The 17,822-nt window shown below is 60.7% G+C and overlaps 1 protein-coding gene across 2 annotated transcripts in view; it reads right to left on the bottom strand.

The window, feature by feature from the left end:
• Positions 1-1,001: 1,001 nt before the first annotated feature.
• The window catches only part of TCF25 (TCF25 ribosome quality control complex subunit), a 23,808-nt gene continuing 6,987 nt past the window's right edge, over positions 1,002-17,822 (bottom strand). Inside the window, exons 2-18 of one of the 2 annotated variants that reach the window (XM_007125488.3) lie at positions 15,027-15,191; positions 14,061-14,135; positions 13,506-13,624; positions 12,978-13,043; positions 10,321-10,403; positions 9,171-9,301; positions 8,964-9,063; positions 8,208-8,301; positions 6,934-7,026; positions 6,721-6,826; positions 5,283-5,442; positions 4,040-4,127; positions 3,366-3,524; positions 3,165-3,255; positions 2,622-2,701; positions 1,421-1,493; positions 1,002-1,298 (exon numbers count right to left, since the gene is read on the bottom strand). In XM_007125488.3, the coding sequence (XP_007125550.1) occupies positions 1,140-1,298; positions 1,421-1,493; positions 2,622-2,701; positions 3,165-3,255; positions 3,366-3,524; positions 4,040-4,127; positions 5,283-5,442; positions 6,721-6,826; positions 6,934-7,026; positions 8,208-8,301; positions 8,964-9,063; positions 9,171-9,301; positions 10,321-10,403; positions 12,978-13,043; positions 13,506-13,624; positions 14,061-14,135; positions 15,027-15,191 (1,842 nt within the window). In that variant the 3' untranslated portion in view covers positions 1,002-1,139. The remainder of the gene's footprint in view (positions 1,299-1,420; positions 1,494-2,621; positions 2,702-3,164; positions 3,256-3,365; positions 3,525-4,039; positions 4,128-5,282; positions 5,443-6,720; positions 6,827-6,933; positions 7,027-8,207; positions 8,302-8,963; positions 9,064-9,170; positions 9,302-10,320; positions 10,404-12,977; positions 13,044-13,505; positions 13,625-14,060; positions 14,136-15,026; positions 15,192-17,822) is intronic. The other variant, XM_007125489.4, reaches the window with a different exon arrangement.

Below are 17,822 nucleotides of genomic sequence, written 5' to 3'. Positions count from 1 at the left end.
TTAAAGTTTTGATTCCTGGTTGCAGGATGGCTGCTGTAGCTCCACACATCACATCCTCACCTAAATGTATTTAAGGGTGGAAGAGGTGGGGTGCCAAGCTCTCCTTGCTTGCCTGTCATTTTCAGAGATCAAAGCCCTTCCCAGAAGGCCCCCAGCAGACTGTCTTTCTTGCTGAAGTTCATCACAGGCCACCCTGGTGGGGACCATGTGGTTCTAGGGCAGGCTCGGTCTCCGAGCTGGCTGTGGATGGTGGGAGGGGTAACCACGTCGCTGCAGGGCCCTGTCCTTGCCACGGGCGTTCAAGGCACAGAGGTGCCCCCGACTTGGGAACAGCTGGAAGCATGACCTCACAGGCCTCTGCAGTAGGTGACCCCACATCACGATCAGGATGCCACGGACTTCCTGGAAGTTGGGCCGACGGACCAGGACTTGGGTGCATGCCGGAGACGGCTGGGTCACACTTCCTGCCACACTGACCGGCCTGGGGCCCCAATCGCACCCCGGAGCACACAGGCAGCCTCTGTGGGTGGAGGTCAGGGCTGGGAGGGTACCCGGTGTACAGGGTAGCACGTGGGGCTCACAACCTTGGTGGCCTGGATCCTTCCAGAACCAAACAGGATCCTTAGTCACAGGCAGCCCGTGTGGTTCTGAGCTGTCACTCAAGAGCACCAGGTCCCACCCCTTCACCCTCCCCAGCCCGCAGTCCGTTCACCCCTGGATCAAGTGCCCCCCAGTCTCTGCCACGTACACCCCCCAGAGCTGCCAAGACGAGCGTCCTTTCCAAAACACACCTCTCGGCCTCCCCACCGACGGCGCTCCCTGAAGCGAGCATGGATTCTGGCTCTGCGACGCCCCAGGCCGGCAGGGCGGCGGCGGGGAGGTCCTGCCCGGGGTTGGGGCTCGGCCGTGAGTGGCCGCGGGGCACGCTTTTGGGGAGCCTTGCGGGGTGTGCGGATCTGGGGGCGCCGACCGCAGCGCCGGAAAAGAAGAGCTCACGCCGGGCAGAGCGCAACCCGTTCACGTTTATAGAACAGCAGAGGCAGGCGGACAACACGGCAGCACTTCTAGGTCGGGGAGCTGGCCGGTCGGACCAGCACAGAATCAGGAACGTAACCGCACGGCGCCGGGCCGCCCGGGCCTCAGTCCCACTCCCCGTCGCCCTCGGGGAGGTCCTCGCGCGGCACCTCCAGGTCGTGGAAGTGGAAGTTGGCCATCATGTCCCGCAAGGCCAGCATCAGCCTGTTCAAGCCCTGGTCAAGGTGTGGACCCCCGGCCCCTCCGTCCTCTGGCCGCTCCCCCTGCAGCAACGAGACTCGTCTGAGCCGCGCCTGCCGGGCCGTGCCCCCGCCCAGCCCCCCGCCCCGGGACCCGACACCCGGTCTCAGAGGCTGGCGGCCCCCACGTGCTGGGCTCCACGTACCTCCACGGTGTAGTTCGGCAACAAGGAGCGGAAGAAGAGGGCGATGGTGTTCCCGTGGCTGACGGGGCTGAGCCTGGAAGGGGAGTCAGGACGGTCAGAAAGGCCCTGGCAGGGCCGCGAGGGCAGCCCCCGCGGCGGCTGGGGAGAGAGGGGGCGGGGGCGGCAGCGGGGTGGCTCAGGCCCGAGGTGCAGGGGGTCCAGCGTGGGGCTGGCCTTCGGAACGTGGCCAGCTGAGTGGAGCGGAGAGCGGGGCCACTGCAGCCAAGCCCCACTCGCTCTTGAGAAGAGCTGTGTTTCCAGGTGTCCTTCGCTCAGAGTTGAGGGGTGGAGAAAAGATTCTAGGGCATGCGTCACGGGGTTGGGGGGGCCCTCCTGGACTTTCCGGGCGCCAGGAGCCAGCACAGCACCCAGCCGTCCTCGGTGTGACCACGCCCGGCACGTCAGCTTGGTGTTGAAGTCCCGGACACTGACCGTTAGCAATTTTCATCTTAACCTGTTGAGAATTTAACTGGGGACCGTATTTCCTTGTGAAGGCGCACTCTGAACTTTTATAACTCAGCAGAGAACAAAAAGGACTTCGTTCTACAAAGTACGTCCGCCCGAAGCCTGGAAACGAGAAAGTCTGTCTGTGACTCTCCCAGGTCGGTGACTGTTTGACCACGGGCTCCGCGTGAAGTAAAGCAATTACTTAAAGTAAAGCTTTAAAGACCGGAAGGAAAGGGGGAAAAGGAGCGTTTGTATGAGCCAGTTCTGAAGGCAGCCCGCGGACTCGGGCACCGCGGCGCTCGCCCCTGCTCTCCTGGCTGGGCCTCGGGGCCTTCTGCGTGCCGGCCTGACTCTGCCAGACGCTCGTCCCGGGCGGGGCCTCCGCGCAGGCCGCGGCTCCTGCTGGAAACCAGCAGCCTCTCACGTGTCAGGCTCACCGCTGCTTCCTCGCAAGTTCTTACTGCAGTTCTGACTTTACATTCATTCCCGGATTCTACAACTGCTTCCTACCCTATCTCCACCACTTGCCCCAGAACCTGACAGAGAAACGGCCTTAGATGGACAAATAAGTGAAAACACATGGCCTTCAACAGCTGATCCGTGACCCCGGATCACCATATTCTCTGAGGGCTTGAGTCTGAGGCAGCAAGACGCCCCCCCGAGCCCCAGCACTGACCTCGGAGCCGTGTGGGCAAAGGAGCAGAGCAAGAAGTACCTCTCCGGCCTGACGTAGGAGTAGATGGTGTCCAAGGGAGGCAAAGGGTCGTAGCCCAGCACAGACTGCGTGCTCACATCCTTCAGAAAGGCACAGAGGGGCGACTTTCAGCCGACTCTACTCTGCACCAGGCCTTTCTGCTGGGAGTGGCCCTCGCGTGCGAGGCTGTGTTCCCCGCACTGGAAACCTGGGCCAGGGGGCAGAAGGGCCCTTCCTCCAAAAGGACGCTCACCCCGCCGGCTCAGAGGACCGGGGTGAGCCCAGGACCGGCGTGGGCGTGGGAACCACGGGACCTCCGCTCACACATGCCGTGACCTCCCTGCAAACTGTCAGGGCCGCGTTCCCAGGCTGCCGGCTACTGGCCTCGGGGCTCCGAGCCACCAGGTCACCGCTCTGAGCCCCATAAGGTCACGGAAAGCTGCAGGCTCGGCTCCGCCTCTCAGAAAGCGAGTAGTCTCTGAGGGGAGGGGCCTCTGCCCGTGACCCCGACCCGGGGGCAGAGCTGCTGGCAGGAAGAAGCCAGAGTCCAGCCCGCCCCCTTACCGGAGGTAGGGCGGCAACGGCTTCCTTGATCTCCGACAGGACCACGTGGCGGTGGATGTTTCTGGGTGCACGCTGGTACAGCACCTTGCGCCTAGGGCCCAGGGAGACGAGGGGCAGTGGTGGAGGCGCCCGCGGCCCTGCGCCGCCCACGAGACGGGCCCGGTCCTGAGAGCACGGCCCATGCCCCGGCCCCGGGCTCACCTGCTCTCACACGCCTCCACGGCAGGGTCCCCGGCGTCCACCGCCTGCAGAACCTTGTGCACGTTCTCCTCCAGCCAGCTCATGGTGGCCGGCTCCTTCCAGAGGAAGTGGGACCTCCCGAGGTACAGGCTTACCAGCTGGCTCAGGGCGGGGGGCTGGCTGTGGGCAGTGGGGCCTGTGAGACCCCCACGGGCCCAGGCTCCACGCGCCCGCTGGTGCCTGCGGGCATCCAGGGCGCGCTGGCGACCTGGAGGGGAAAGAGGCTGCCCGGGGGGGCTGCCGACAAGGGACAGGGACCCCGGGGCAGGGCACACAGGCATTTGCTTCTGTGCAGCGTCCTTGCTAAGAACAAGTTCCTCGATCAAAATCTAAATACAAGGAGAACGCAAACACCTCTGCGCACAGACACCGGAGAGCCCGCCCCAGTTTCCTGACCGGGCTTGAGGTGGCTGGCTCCCAAGTCCCACCTTTTTCTTCACGTTTTACGAGAAATTTTAAAAGGCAGCAGGTGCCAATACAGGCGTCTCAACCACACTCACGGCTGCAAGGACCTTACAGCCCCAGTGCCCCCGCTGTGTCCAACAGGCCAGGCTGATGGTCACATGGCCAGGGACCCAGAGCCCCGGCAGGGAGGACAGGCCCGCCCCCTGCCCAGGGCGCCCACCAGTCCGTACCTTATCTCGGCGTCGGGTCCGAAGAAGCGGTGCGCGGCCACGGCGGCGTCGGGGCGCACGCTGCAGTACTCGAGCAGAGGCGTGAGCACTGCGGGGGGAGCAGGGCCGTCACGCCCGCGAGGCCGGGGCTGAGGGGCAGGGGAGGCTGCGCTCCCACACCAGCCCGGTGGCCCCTGCCGCCACGGAGGGCTTCCGTCCCGCTGCTCTGCGGCCCCATCTGCACCCGAGGGGACTCACGCAGGAGCCCTGAGCGCGTGCGCTGGATGCTCTCGTCGTAGGGAACCCCTGCCCCAACGCTCTCCCAGGGACAGGCTCCACTACAGCCGTGCCTGACAGGGAGCTTCCTGGATGGAGGAGGTAGACTCTGGCTTGGCGAGCAGGCCCTGCTGGCGGCCACAGCCCCCCACGCGGGGCCTTAACACCCCGCCAGGGGCCTCATCGGGAAGGGCCGCACGGCTCAGACCCGGCCGGGCAGCCCTGTGTGGATGGAGCCCAGCTGAGATCAGCAGCAGAGGCTGGCTGAGGACGCCGACTGCGGGAGCCCCGAGCGAGCAGGCGCCACCCGCCTCGGCCGCCCACGGGGAGGCTCACGGCCAGGGAGGGAGCGCGGGGCCCCGAGCTGCACGCGGCACTGGGCCCCCGCCCCACCAGGGCCTGAGAGGGCAGCGGGCTCCTCTCTCAGGTCGCAGACCCTTTGAGAAGGTCGCCCAACGGCCCAGCCCCTGCGGGGCTGCACGCGGCACTGGGCCCCCGCCCCACCAGGGCCTGAGAGGGCAGCGGGCTCCTCTCTCAGGTCGCAGACCCTTTGAGAAGGTCGCCCAGGAGAGGGGCCGTGGGCCCTTTTCCCGTCCACACACCCACAACTTTAGGGGCCCATGGAAACCAGCAGGTCATCCGAGAGGACCCGGGACAAACCTAACTCTGAGCTCCTCACCCCACTGAGAACCGGGACTTGAGGACGAGGACAGACACCCAGTCTGCTGACTCGGCCCCTCCTGGCCCCATTTGCTCTCACACCCAGCCCACTGCCAGAGAAAATGCGTCTACTTCAGGTGGTACGTTTTGCTTGCACTGTTAATATCTAAGGACACCCTAAAACCTCCAGGTGCTCTGACAGCAAAGTTAGCTCTCAAACTGCAGCCCCGGCGCCTGAAGGCCCCGCTGGAAAATGCATCTTCCCGAGAGCTTGGGGCAAGCGCTGGGACCCATCCGTGCCCGTGGGGGGCTGCGGGGACACACCCACCTCCAGGGAACATGATAAGCGCCTGCTGGATCAAGAGCGAGGCCTTCTCCCTCGCAGAGCTCAGCTCCTGGTCGGGGAGGTCTGCCTGCTGACTCAGCAGGAAATACGCCAGTGGCACAGAGAAGGCAAAATTTGGGAGCTGGGACAGGTTCCGATGAGCCTACAAGGGGTTTGGGCGTTTCAAGGTGGTGCAGACAAAAAAGGCAGAGATCACGGGCGCCTGGATGTCCCTGGGCGAGCTGTCTGCCTTCTCCGTGCAGAAAAGGCAAAGAAAAGGACCTGGGGGTGTGCGGTCAGACCCAGGCCAGGTGGGCGGGAAGAGTGGACGCCCACCTTCCCAGGGCTCAGCGTCAGGCAGGGGCCGGGGTCCTCTGGGGGGTGGGGCCGCCCCACCTCCACATCTGCTGACCCGGCCGGCTCTCGCCTCCCTCCCCACGCCTACGTCGCAGATGCACACGACACGACGCTCTCTGTCACGTGACAGCACGGTCTCTGGAGACTTCTGTAACCTCCCCCCCCCCCCCGCCCCCCAGACATCCTGGTGCAGCCCCACCGTGGGTGGCGCCCAGCAGCTGCATTTCTGTGAACTCCAGGAACCTGTGTGAACTAGACCCCGCACTGGGGACTCCTCGGCCAACCAGGCCACGTGACCCAGAGTTCAAAATAATTTACGTAGCTGGCACGGTCTCTGGAGACTTCTGTAACCTCCCCCCGCCCCCCGCCCCCCAGACATCCTGGTGCAGCCCCACCGTGGGTGGCGCCCAGCAGCTGCATTTCTGTGAACTCCAGGAACCTGTGTGAACTAGACCCCGCACTGGGGACTCCTCGGCCAACCAGGCCACGTGACCCAGAGTTCAAAATAATTTACGTAGCTGTCTTTCAACTATACACACGTGCTGTGAATAAATTCAAGCACAGAATAAATAAAAGGCTGTCACCTCCTTGCCCCCCCACACTGATCCCGGCTAGAGGTGTCCCCGAGACGGCGCCACCCAACAGGAGCAGAGTGCCAGCCTACATCTGACAGCAGCCAAATTAAAAAGAAAACAGGTGAAATTTATGTCACTACATTATCTATAACCCAGTGTATCTAAAACAGCACCACTAGGATACGAAATGCAGATTATTAACGAGACAGTTGACAGCCTGCCTCCTGCCCGTTTCAGACCCCATGTGCACCGACGCGTCCAGGGGTCGAGCCGCGGTGGCTCTCCCGCCTCATGGCTCACGGCTCCCTCCGCACCGCAACGTTGCGCTCGTGTGTAAGCAGGCGGCAAGGCAGGCCCCCTGGGGTATGCCTGGGACCCTCCCCTGGCGTCCCTGCCCCGCCTGGAGCAACGGACCCTCCCCTGGCATCCCAGCCCCGCCTGGAGCCCCGGACCCTCCCCCGGACCCTCCCCCGGCGTCCCAGCCCCGCCTGGTGTGTGCTCACACCCACCTCCCACTCCTGGAAGAGGCGGATCAAGTACTCGTAGCTCCGTGCCCTTAAGGCCAGGTGGTCAAGCAGCAGCAGCATGCACAGAGGGTCCTCATCGGGCTCAAGGCTTCCGAGGCAGCGTGGCAAAGTAGAGAGAGACAAAACCCACAGTGGGCCGGCGCGGACGTCCACGGGCCGTGGCCCCGGTGGGAGGGGAGCGGGCGGCAGCCCTACCTGAGGATGAGCTTGCAGTACTCCAGCGCCGTGCGTGGACAGCCCCGCTTCTCCAGGAAGCTCATCTGCTTGTAGAGGGCCAGGTAGAAGCTCCTAGACCCAAGACAGTTCCTCGTGAATGAGAGCATGGCAGGCAGCAGAGCACGTCGCCTGGCGCCTCGTCCGGCACTGCGTCCACCCTCTGCCCGCGGGCTTCGCTGGCATTTCCCGTGTGGCCTAATCAGCGCGAACGTTCGCCAGGGTCCTGTCTGCAGAGAAGGTGACTCTGCTTGTTGTTTGCGGTCACGTGTGTGTGCACGGACAGAAAACCAAGCCTATTTGTTAGTGGAGATCTGCATCTTCCTGGGCATTTTTTTAAAAAAACTATCATTTAAGGGAAGAGAGTTAAAATCTGCTACTGTAATTACCATCTAGATTTATCCTGGTGGGACTGTTGTTTTGATCAACAGCTCCCTGCCCCGTTAATGCCTGGGAACGTTAGTATTTTATACCATCGCAAAGAACTAAGAATTTCACTGGAGAGACAAAACTCACACAACTAGAAGCAAGAGAGAAAATTCAGACCCCACACACCCTGCAGACAATCTGTGCAGTGGGGGGTCACTGTGCCCTGGGGCCCACGACAGCCCCCAGGCGGGGGAACACATCCTACAAGGGACACGACCCAGGACGGCCGGAGACAACGGGGGGTGGGTGGGGAGGGTTGGGGGGGGACGCCCGGAGCGAAGAGCGTGCCCACGCCTGCAGGGCCCTGAAGGCGGAGGGTGAGAGGCCAGAGGCTGAGGTCAGCAGGGAGGCCGCGGTGTCCGCTCAGGCCTGCGCGGCTGAGAGCGGGGGCTTCGGGGGAGGAGCGTCTGCAGGAAGAGGGTCCCACGGGCGTGCGTGACAGGACCACGATGGGGCTGCGTTCGAGCTGCTGCCCGCAAGGCGTTCCCGAGGATCCCAAACGCGTGGGCTGAGGACTGAGTCCAAACACACAAGGAAGCACGACTACAGGTCCCATCGCGGTGAGGTGGCTGGCGAGGCCCCCTCCTAACGTGGACAAGTTTAAACCCCAGGCCAGCCTGATCTGTCCACCCTCAGGTCCAGCCCTCCTGCATTGAAGCTTTAAACACAGCACGAAGCCCCAGGACCCCAGCGGGACCCCTCGTGGACAGTCCCGTGGCACCTGTTCCCCCTGCGCCCACCCCAGCACCCACGTCACCTGTGACGCCTACGACGCACTCGCGAGGGAAGATGGTGTGCGCCTGTGAACGCCTGGTTGGCCGGCTCACCTGTTCTCGGGCCTGCGGTAGTCCAGCCGGCAGGTCCCGCTGGTGAGACTGAACAAGGGGTGGAAGGCACACTCCATGCTGTACAGCGCGCGCTCTGCAGGCAACAGACACGGGGCGGCTGTCAGCCTCTGCGCGGCGGCTGCAAACCCGTCCTCTGTGGCTCCTGAGGAAAGCTCCAGAAGGGAGGTGGCCACGAGACTAGGAGTTGGAAGGTGACGGGCGAGGACGTGCCCACGGGGATCACGTCAACCACAGAGGTGCGACGTGGCCACGCCGGCTCCGGCCGGAGGAACCACACGCCTCTCACGAAGCCCACGCACCCCCAAGGGCTGGCTCCCAGGAGCCGAGGGTGGAAACAGGCCACGAAACATGGACCGTCCATCATCACGGAAGGAATGACATCCCGACACACGGCTCACACAGGTGAACACTGAGGACATCACGGTAAATGACAGAAGCCAGAGGGAGACGTGTGTCGTGATTCCACTTACAGGAAAGTCCAGAGACAGAGGGCGGACCAGCGGTTGCCGGGGGCTAGGGGAGGCGGGTTTCTTTCACACGTGGTGGAAGTGACCCAGAACCAACAGGGATGAGGCTGTACAAGCCTGCATGTACTAAAACCAGGGAACTGTATGCTTTCAAGGGGTGAATTTCATGGTAGATGAATTTTCTCTCGATACAGCTGTGACTTAAAGAACGTCCTGGCAAGCCCACCAGGTCCCAACGACTGAGGTGCGGCTGCCCGCTAGGCCTTACCCACGAGGTCCCGCGCCATCTCCTGGTCCTCCTGGAAGCGGCAGGCGTCGCTGAGCTGCAGGAGCGAGTCCACGTGATACGGGCTGGTCTGCAGCAGGACCTACGAGGCGGCAGGAAGCTGAAGGGACGAGGCCCAGGAAGCCCGGGCCCGCCCGCGGCCCGTCGGCCCGTCCCGCGCCGCCGCGACCCCAGCAGGCGCCCGCGCACCACGATGTTGTTGGGCTCCATGGACTGCACGGCGGCCAGGAACGTGTGCTGCGTCTGCTGGTACTCCTCGCTGTGCTCGAAGGCGAAGGCCGAGTGCCCTTTCCTAGACTCCAGCAGCCGCATGGACAGACCTGGGGAGGCAGCGGGTGCCTGAGGCCGACGGCCCGCGGCTGGGCCACACCGGCGACACGCGCCTCGACACCTTTCCTGTGACGACGCTCCGCCCCCCGGAGCCTGGACGGAGCACCGACGCCCCCGGACAACAGGGAGGGGACACGCGCAGCCCGCCTGCCCCACCCCATCGGGTCAGCCCCGGACATGTCTGCCTAGAGCCGTGACCCAGGCGGGCGTGGGGCATGGCGCCGGGGCCGCTGCCAGGCCTCCGAGGCGACAGGGACTGCTAAGGCACGACAGCCTCTCCCTGCTCCTTGCGCTGACGCCGGGTGGGCGGGGTCCAGGGTCTTCTCACGAGCCTGACAACTTCATCTCCCTTCGTCACCCTCAGGAGACCGGTCAGGGTCCTGGGACGCCCCTGGCGACACCCTCCTTACGGCCCCATCGAGGGCAGCCCTACAGGACCCCGCGGCAATGAGCCCCTCTCGCTGCCTGTGCTCAGGGGCCGCGGCTGGGACCATGGGAGTGAAGGAAAAGGAGGACGAGATGGCCACTAGGACCGTGGCTTCCCGTGTCCTCACTGAGCACAGGGGGTCTCGCGGGGCATCCCAGGCCCCGGGCCCACGACCCTGACGCCACACAGCCAAGCCCCCCCGGCAGGGCATTACCCCGCACCCAAACCCTTCTGCACTGCTGCTGGTTTTCTTTCAATTACTAAATTAAATTACTAACTGAACTTATTACTGTGAATTTTCTTTCAATTATTAATTACTAAATTACTCTCCAGTTTGCAACAAAATACAAAATATCACCGTTTAAAAACGAACTTGATTGCTTCCTATGGCGAAGGATCCACAGCACAAAGGAAGAAGGTGGAGAAACGCTGATTAGCACATGGTCAGGAAAACACATGGCAGGTGGGGGGGTCTGTGCCCAGACAGGGGGCTCCCCCCAGCCCCACGCAGGGCCCTCGGCCGCACACACGCACGTGGCTCTGCACACACAGAGGCGTGGCCCTGCAGCCCCGCGCCCTCACCTGGTTTGGCGTACCGGGGCCAGGCGCTCTTAGGGGTGGTCAGCCACGTACACTTGGGGTACACGCGCTGTCTCTGCCGTGGCCTGCGGAGAACAGACAGGGTACGGCTTTACCTCTGCGGCCGGACCTTTGCGGGCAAGGGCGGGGCGAGGACAGAACGCAAACCGCCTTGACAACGGCCGCCACCCTGCCGGACGAGGCGGCAGACTGCGATCCGAGCAAGCAAACCAGCAAGGCAGGCGGAAGGAGAACAGGAAACCCGCAGTCCAGCAAAACGTTAGGCGAGGTAGAAAAGAAACAGAAGGTGAGAACCTCACGCGAGGACGACAAGGCGGGGGCGAGCCGGCCGTGACCCGCGGACACAAACGAGCTGCCTTCCCATGGACGACGCGGCTGCGCAGGGCAGAGGGCCCTTCTCACCGGCCCTCTCGGGAGACCCCGCCCCGACAAGCAACGGAGATGGGGCATCGTCAGCAGCAAACACCCACACACTTCTGGAAGAAAGCCAGCCAGACACAGGAGCACGAGTGGGCAGCGGGGCCGGCCCAGCTCCCTCCCCCAGGCCCAGGGCCGGGTCTCTCATCCGGGGTCTCTGCTGCAGGTGCCAGCCCCTCCCCACAGCCGTGGTCCACCGAGGGCTTTCTGCTCTATCACTGATGCTTTATTTCTTGAGCTGAGTAGTGGCCAAGTGGACCCATGTATATTACTCTGCATACTTTTTTGATAATATGACTCTTTCCTTAAGAAAAAAATTGAGTAAAAATCTGGATTGTGTTAGGAATGGGATGAAATAAAAGTAAAAAAACCGCAGGAGAAAAAACAACTCTTCAAGAAAACCATGGTCAAAATCTGAAGGAAACTAAAATGTGGGATAATTCTCGGTAACTGGTAATTGTGAAAAACAGGAAAATTAACTGGATGCTCAGAACTGTCCAGTCTATGGAATCCCAGGGATGGTCCAGCCCTGCAGCGAGCCGTCCATGCAGAAGAGGCTGCCACTGGGAGGTGGGGCGCCAGCGGGGGAGCAGACCCCAGCAGCAGAGGAGGTCCAGATGGGAGGACCCGGGAGAGAGCAGCACACAGGGCACCCGGAGATCCCGAGGGGACAGGACACGAGTGGGGCGAGGGGACGAGGAGGGACCACGGCTTCTCAAGGGAGCCCATGCACAGGACTTCATTGTTTAAAGAAGGCAACGTAACAAATGACAACTACAGTAACACTGTGAAAAACAATAAGTGCAGTTACTATCAACTAACTACTAGTAATAAGTATAATCTGCACAGAAATAAGACCAGGTGAACGTGTATAGACAGACCAGGCAGATGCAAGGGAAGCGAGGGCGGGCTGGGGTGGAAGGTCCAGCCCAGGGCAATCCAGGTAAAAAAGGGGAACGTTTGGAGTTAAAATGTTTTTCATTAATATTCCAAAACAGAAGACAAAGTCAGAGACCCTTACGTCCTGAATAACTTTACACCAAAAAGAAAAGCAAATTATAAAGCGAACACAATGAGAAATACAAGGAAAGCGTGAGTGGATGACATGAAAAAAACCCTCAACCTTTCTCATAATCAAACAAATAAAAGTCAGGGACTTCCCTGGCGGCCCAGTGCTTAAGACACTGCACTTGCACTGCAGGGAGCACGGGTTCATCCCCTGGCTGGGGAACCAGGATCCCTCATGCCATGCGGCATGGCCAAAAACAAAACAAAAAAACAGAAGTCAAAAACATTGGAGACTACACAACATTGTAAAACAACTATACTCCAATTTTAAAAAACTCCAAAAAACAAACACACGGAGACTATTTTCCCCCTTCACATTATGACAGACTTTAAGGCCTCCTACACCTGCCATGGATCCGAGGAGGAAGCAGCACGCAGACGGGGGGCGTAGGGGTTCAACTCTCAGGGGGCAGCGGGTGACACCCCTCCCGGGCACCCTCACACCAAGTGCCAGCAGGCGCTGCGGCCAAACGCACCCCGACACCTGTGCCCTGGGCGGCCTGCTCCCCCATCCTGCTGGCGCAGCAGCGCAGTGTAAAAGGTGCTCAGGACCCAGCCGTGCAAACCAGGCATGGGAGAGGCAGGAGAACCCTAAGGCCCAGGATGCACAGCAAACGGCCTTGAAGGGTTACCTGTGGGGGGCAAGGGTGACGGCTCGGAACTGCTTGAACAAGCAGCTCTTTTTTATAAGCAGCATTTATAAGCCTCTGCCGAGGGAAAGCTCCCACAGTCGGGGCTGGACCCAGCGAGGGAGCGGCCCGGGCAGAAGAGCCCCCTTCGCACGGGAGGTCCGGGATCCCCACGCTCTGGGCGCTCCTGCGGCACTGACTGCACGGCACCAGCCACCAGAACTCACGTTCAGGAAGGTCAAACTTATCTCAGAACCCAAACCCCACGTCGGTATTGCTCTCGACCGAAACGCAAAAATGAATCGGGGAAGACTTCAAGGCCAGAAGCTCAAACTTCAGAATCTTTGTAAAACTAGGACCCGCGGGGGAGAGCAGGCGGGGAGTGATGGAGCCCAACACCCACAGACAAGGCCACGCGGCCTCTCCTCGACTCCCCTTCAGGTCCCGTGGGCTTCCTTTTTGGCTGTGGCCGTAAGCACCCTCCCTCCCTTCCCTCAGCTGAGAGCACAGCAGCGCTGGGCTTACCTCTGCTCCCCCAGGACGGCTCGGGCACCAAAGTACCTTTTCAGCTCCGTGTCTGGATTCAAGTGTCTAGAGAATTGAAAATTTCACAGAGAAAAATGAAACGGAGTGTGTTAACAACGATCCTGACAATGTCAGAAAGTCACATAAGGACGCAGCAGGGAGAACGGCTCTCCAGCAGGCCTGAGTCCTCTGCAACCACACGGCCCGTGGCCGAGACCGGCCACCACTCGCCAGGCCGAATCAGAGCAGCGTGAGCCCGGGCACGAGATCGAGGGGTCTTCACTGCCTTAGGAAGGAAGGCGGCCGACTTTTAATGCTGGCAACAGTCTGCGGTAGGGACAGGGTTTCATTAGGCACCTACAGGGACAGGGGATGGATAATTCACCCCCGAATGGCAGCTTTAATGCAGCTCAAGACAGAACGTTCCCAGACACGCGGAGCTAGAGGAAGGTCCTGGAAGGTCAGGGCTGCCCCGTCCCCTCCCCTCTGTCCCCACAGACGAGCTCTCCTCACTCGGCGAGGCCACACCTGTGCTCCACGTACAGGACGTGCTTCTTGGCACTCAGCGGGGGCGGGCCTGGGCGGCTGGAGCCGCTGGCGTCCTCAATTCTCTCCAGGATGCGGTCGATGTCCTCCAGCCCGTTCTCCTGCAGGTCCCCAGATGACATGGTCACCACCACACTGCCTTGCTGACTTCATAAGTAACCATCAATAGGAAGATTTACTCTTACAAAGAACAAGGATTATATTGTGTTTCCTTCCTGAAAGACAGTACAATCTGAACACCCTGTACTGCACGTACGTTTAGAAAAAAGGAGAGATGCTTCGTAAGAGGAACAGTCAGAATCACAGACCAGGAAGGGACTCTGCCATCGGAAGAGCACCGTTTCTGATGCTTGCTAGAAAATGGAAAGCACGGAGAGGGGGGCTCTAACCCTCAAGGACCGCAGTGAACAAATTTGGTAATTTCCCCCGACCTCTGAATTAGTCAAATAAAATATCAAGAAAAAACGAAATGTTTTCAACACCACCTCCAGAAACATTCGGAAAAGAACAGAGAGCAAATCCACCAGCCACACATACCGAGCTTTCTCCTGCAGCGTTTTTCTTATTTTTCTGTTTCCTTTTCTTCTTGCGGAGTTTGCCACTTGCATTAGACTGACAAAAGAAGCTCATTTCGGTCAACGGAAAGAGACAATGACATCTTAAATCCGAGAACGAGAGCAGCCAGCTGCAGGGGGACAGCCAGCTGCAGGGGGACAGCCAGCTGCAGGCCCACCGCCCGGCCGTCCACCTTCTGAATGTCCTATGAACGCACCCACTTCTCTCCAGCAACTGACCCCTCCCACTGGTCTCCCTGACTCTGGTCCGGCCCCCACCTTTCTGAGGTCTCCCTGACCCTCCGCCCACCTGCCCTCTGCACTCACCCGTCACCGTGTCAACCACTGCCTGCCACACTCAGCAGGCCTGGAGCCCAGGGCTCCGCACCGCAGGCCGCCACACCTGCAGTCCCCCGCCTCAAGACCTCTCGTGCCTTCCCCCGGCCACCACCTTCCATCAGTGTGAAGGTCCTCGCGGAAGCCCCCCGGCACCCCGAGACCAGTCGGGTGCCCAGCTGCACCAGAGGCCCCTGGAGGGCACAGACTGGCTCGCAGTGAGCACTTGCTGGGTGAGTGACGGGGGGCCTCCTACAGGGACCCCCTTCCTCACCGCGCTGCTCAGCTGCCACACTCAACCCTAACCTGGCCTCCGTGTCTCTTCAAGTGCATCCACCAAGGGCCCTGGTCCACCCGGCCCGAGCTGCAGACACACGGTCGCAAAGAACACACCCCACCTGGGCAGAAGGGCACTCTCCCAAGACGGAGGGGGCAGGCCTCGTGCCAGGGAGACGTGTCTAGGGGACCCAGACTGCGGGCCCTCGCCAGCCGCCAACAGTCTTGAGGACTCCAAGCCAACCTGATCAGGGCTCCCAAGGAAGCCTGGGGCAGCCGGGCAATTCACAAAATGGCCCTCAGAGAATGCCAGCGGGGTGCGTAGGGGGAGCTGCACCTGCTCTGGGGGCACGGCCGCGTCCGCCACGTCGCCGTCCTTCTTGGACTCTGAGCGCTCGCTCTGGGCCCTCCTTTTGTTCCCTGATGCTGCGGCGTCGACGAGCAGACAGTCGGTCCTGTCCCCGTTCACCCCGGGCGCCTCCTCGAGGTCCTCGATGTTTATCTGGAAACACGGACGGGGGAGCAAGGGCGTGACGGGCGTCGTCCTAGTCACCAATCAAAAGGTGACCCTGAGATGCACGCGTGCTGCGGGGAGAGGTGGGCGGGCACCTTCCAGGTCGCTGCGGTCGTAGAGGGAGGACCACGGATGTCCGCCAGCCCAGCGGCCGCGGCGCTCCCCTCTCAGCAGTGCGGGGCCAGGGCCACTTCAGTCGCGGCCCCAGAGAACGCCGGGGCGCCGTGCGGCTGCGGGGTCTGCCCTCAGGGCTGCCGTGATGAGGCACCCCACGCGGGACGACTCCCCGCTGCCGAGCACCGCCCCGGAGCAGACGCACACGCTCGGCGAACGCCTCGCTCTTGCCTCCTCCCCCCGGGACTCCGGCAGCCGTTCTACGCCGGCAGACAGGGCCAGTGCCTGGGGAGGGCACGGCCCCGGAGACACCCAGCGATAAGAGTGGTAATGCATCCGTCCGGGGAGCCTCAGCCAGCGGCCAACAGGGCCGAACCACGCTCGCGCGCACACGCACCCCTCAGGCACTCGATGCTGCAAGGGAGGTCCCGGGAGGCTCACACCCTCGCTCTGGAGGAGACGGGGCGGGGACAAGTTCTGGCCCTTCTGCTGGTACAGGAATCAGCAAACAAAAGAGGCGACGCTTCGCGAGCCGAGCCACGGCCGAGGGACGCAACCTGGTTGGGCGGAACTGCAGCGAGGGCCGCGGACGGTTCCTCTCCACGGCAGGGGTCCCGGAGGCACAGCCCCACGCTTTGCCCAGCATTCAGCCCTGGGAAGCCCGGCACCGCTTTACTTCTATTAAATATATAAACTGTAAAAGAGCAAATTCCAGATGAGAAAAATATATACTATCTGAAATGCATAACTAACTTGATGGTCTGAATTGCAGATTAGACACTTGAGAAGAAAAGATGAGTGATCTTGAGCCCCCTGTGGAAGGTTGAGGTTGTTTCCAGAAATTCCACTTGATAAGAAGCTCCGTGCCAAGGTCAAGGTCAACGGAAAGAAAAACTCTGACTCCTGCACGCAGGACCCTGAGGAGCTTTGGAGGGAGCTCTAGGAAGAAGCACGAGTCACTGCTGCCCACGCGGCCGGCGCCGGCCCGAGGCCTCTGCCCGGCGTCCTGACGCCGGTCTCACTTGCAACGCAGGAGCTGCCACGGTCATCAGTTTCGAGGCCCCAAACGGGTCCCTACTTCCAGAGGGTCTTGTCTGATGCCTGTGGGCCCTCTGGAACCCCCAGGACAAGGCACCATGAACACTTCAGGGAGGGCGGGGGACGGGCTGGATCTCTGCTGGGGGGTAGGAAGCTTTTTCTTTTAAAAAAAAAAACCCCAAACCGGGGTACAATTTACATCTCTTGAAATGAACGTACAGGGCAAGTTTTGGCAGAGCTGTGTAACCTATGCTCTTATCAAGAGACAAAACCCTCCCGTTACGCCAGAAATACAGGCCGCATTCCACCCCCAGCCAACCCTCCTGCCGACGCTGGCCAACCCTAGGGTTTTCCGCACGGTGACTCTGCCTGTCCCAGGACGCCGTGCCCGCACGCTCAGCGTCTTCTGGAGCGTTCGGATTCTGAGGTTTGTCCCGTTCTTTTATCAGTCGTTAGCTCCTAGTCCCTGGTGACTAGTATTCCTTTGCATGGGTTATAGCACATTAGTTTTTCCACTGGGAGTCTTTTGTTTCCTGTGGGGGGCTACCGTGGCTTAAGCTGCTGTGAAGATTTGTGAAGTCCTCTGGGTAAGTGTTCAGAAGCGGTTGCTGGGGTGTGGGGCGTCAGGTTTATGCTGAATGGCCAGGTCTGTTTCCAGCGGTCGGACAATTTCATCCCCCCGCAAGGCTGCCGGCCCTACATGCTCTCATTTTGGCCATTCCGGTGGGTGCACAGGGGTATTGTATTACAATTTGAGCTCACATTTACCTTTAGCCTAATAGAGTTGAGTACTTCCCCACTCCTTTGGGAAGTGTCTGTTCACTAAAACCGGGCTGACTTGTTACTGAGGGGCCACACGCTCTGGGGCGAGGCCTCTGTCATGACTCTTGTGAGCTCCTTCTCAGTCTGTGGCAGACCTATTCATCTTCCTAACTACGTCTTCTGACGAGCAGAAAAGTTTTAAATTTTGATGAAGTCCATCGTATCAACCCTTTCTTATAATTACTTAGTGCTTCCTAGACCCAGCCCAGGGACATCAAAGCTATCCTCCTACGACTTCTATTAAAAGTGTGATAGTTTTAGTGTGTGGAGCTGTGACTGTCTGTGTGGAGGAGCGGGTATGGTTGAAGTTCATCTCTCCCCACACCACCAGCCAGTTATTCTAACACCATGTCTTACAGGGATGCCACCTTCCCCACTGAATTGCTCTGGAAAAAAACAGTGGACCGTGTGTGACTTCACTTTGGAAGTTTTAACTCTGCTGTGCTTGCCTGTGTATCTGCATTTATGCCAGCAGCACACTGTGTCTGCCTTATACTTTTAGTGGCTGCTCTGGGGTTTGCCGAGAGCGTCCTTCATGAGATATTCTATCACGTCACAGAAAACACGAGAACACCCAATGGACCAGCCCACCCTGCTCTTCCTCCCTGTACTAGTCTGGCCACGTTTTTTTTTTTTTTTTTTTTT

The sequence above is a fragment of the Physeter macrocephalus genome, chromosome 17 (genome assembly GCF_002837175.3).
Source record: "Physeter macrocephalus isolate SW-GA chromosome 17, ASM283717v5, whole genome shotgun sequence".
In the NCBI taxonomy this organism is placed as follows: Eukaryota; Metazoa; Chordata; class Mammalia; order Artiodactyla; family Physeteridae; genus Physeter; species Physeter macrocephalus.
This window is presented reverse-complemented; position numbering and strand designations above follow the sequence as displayed.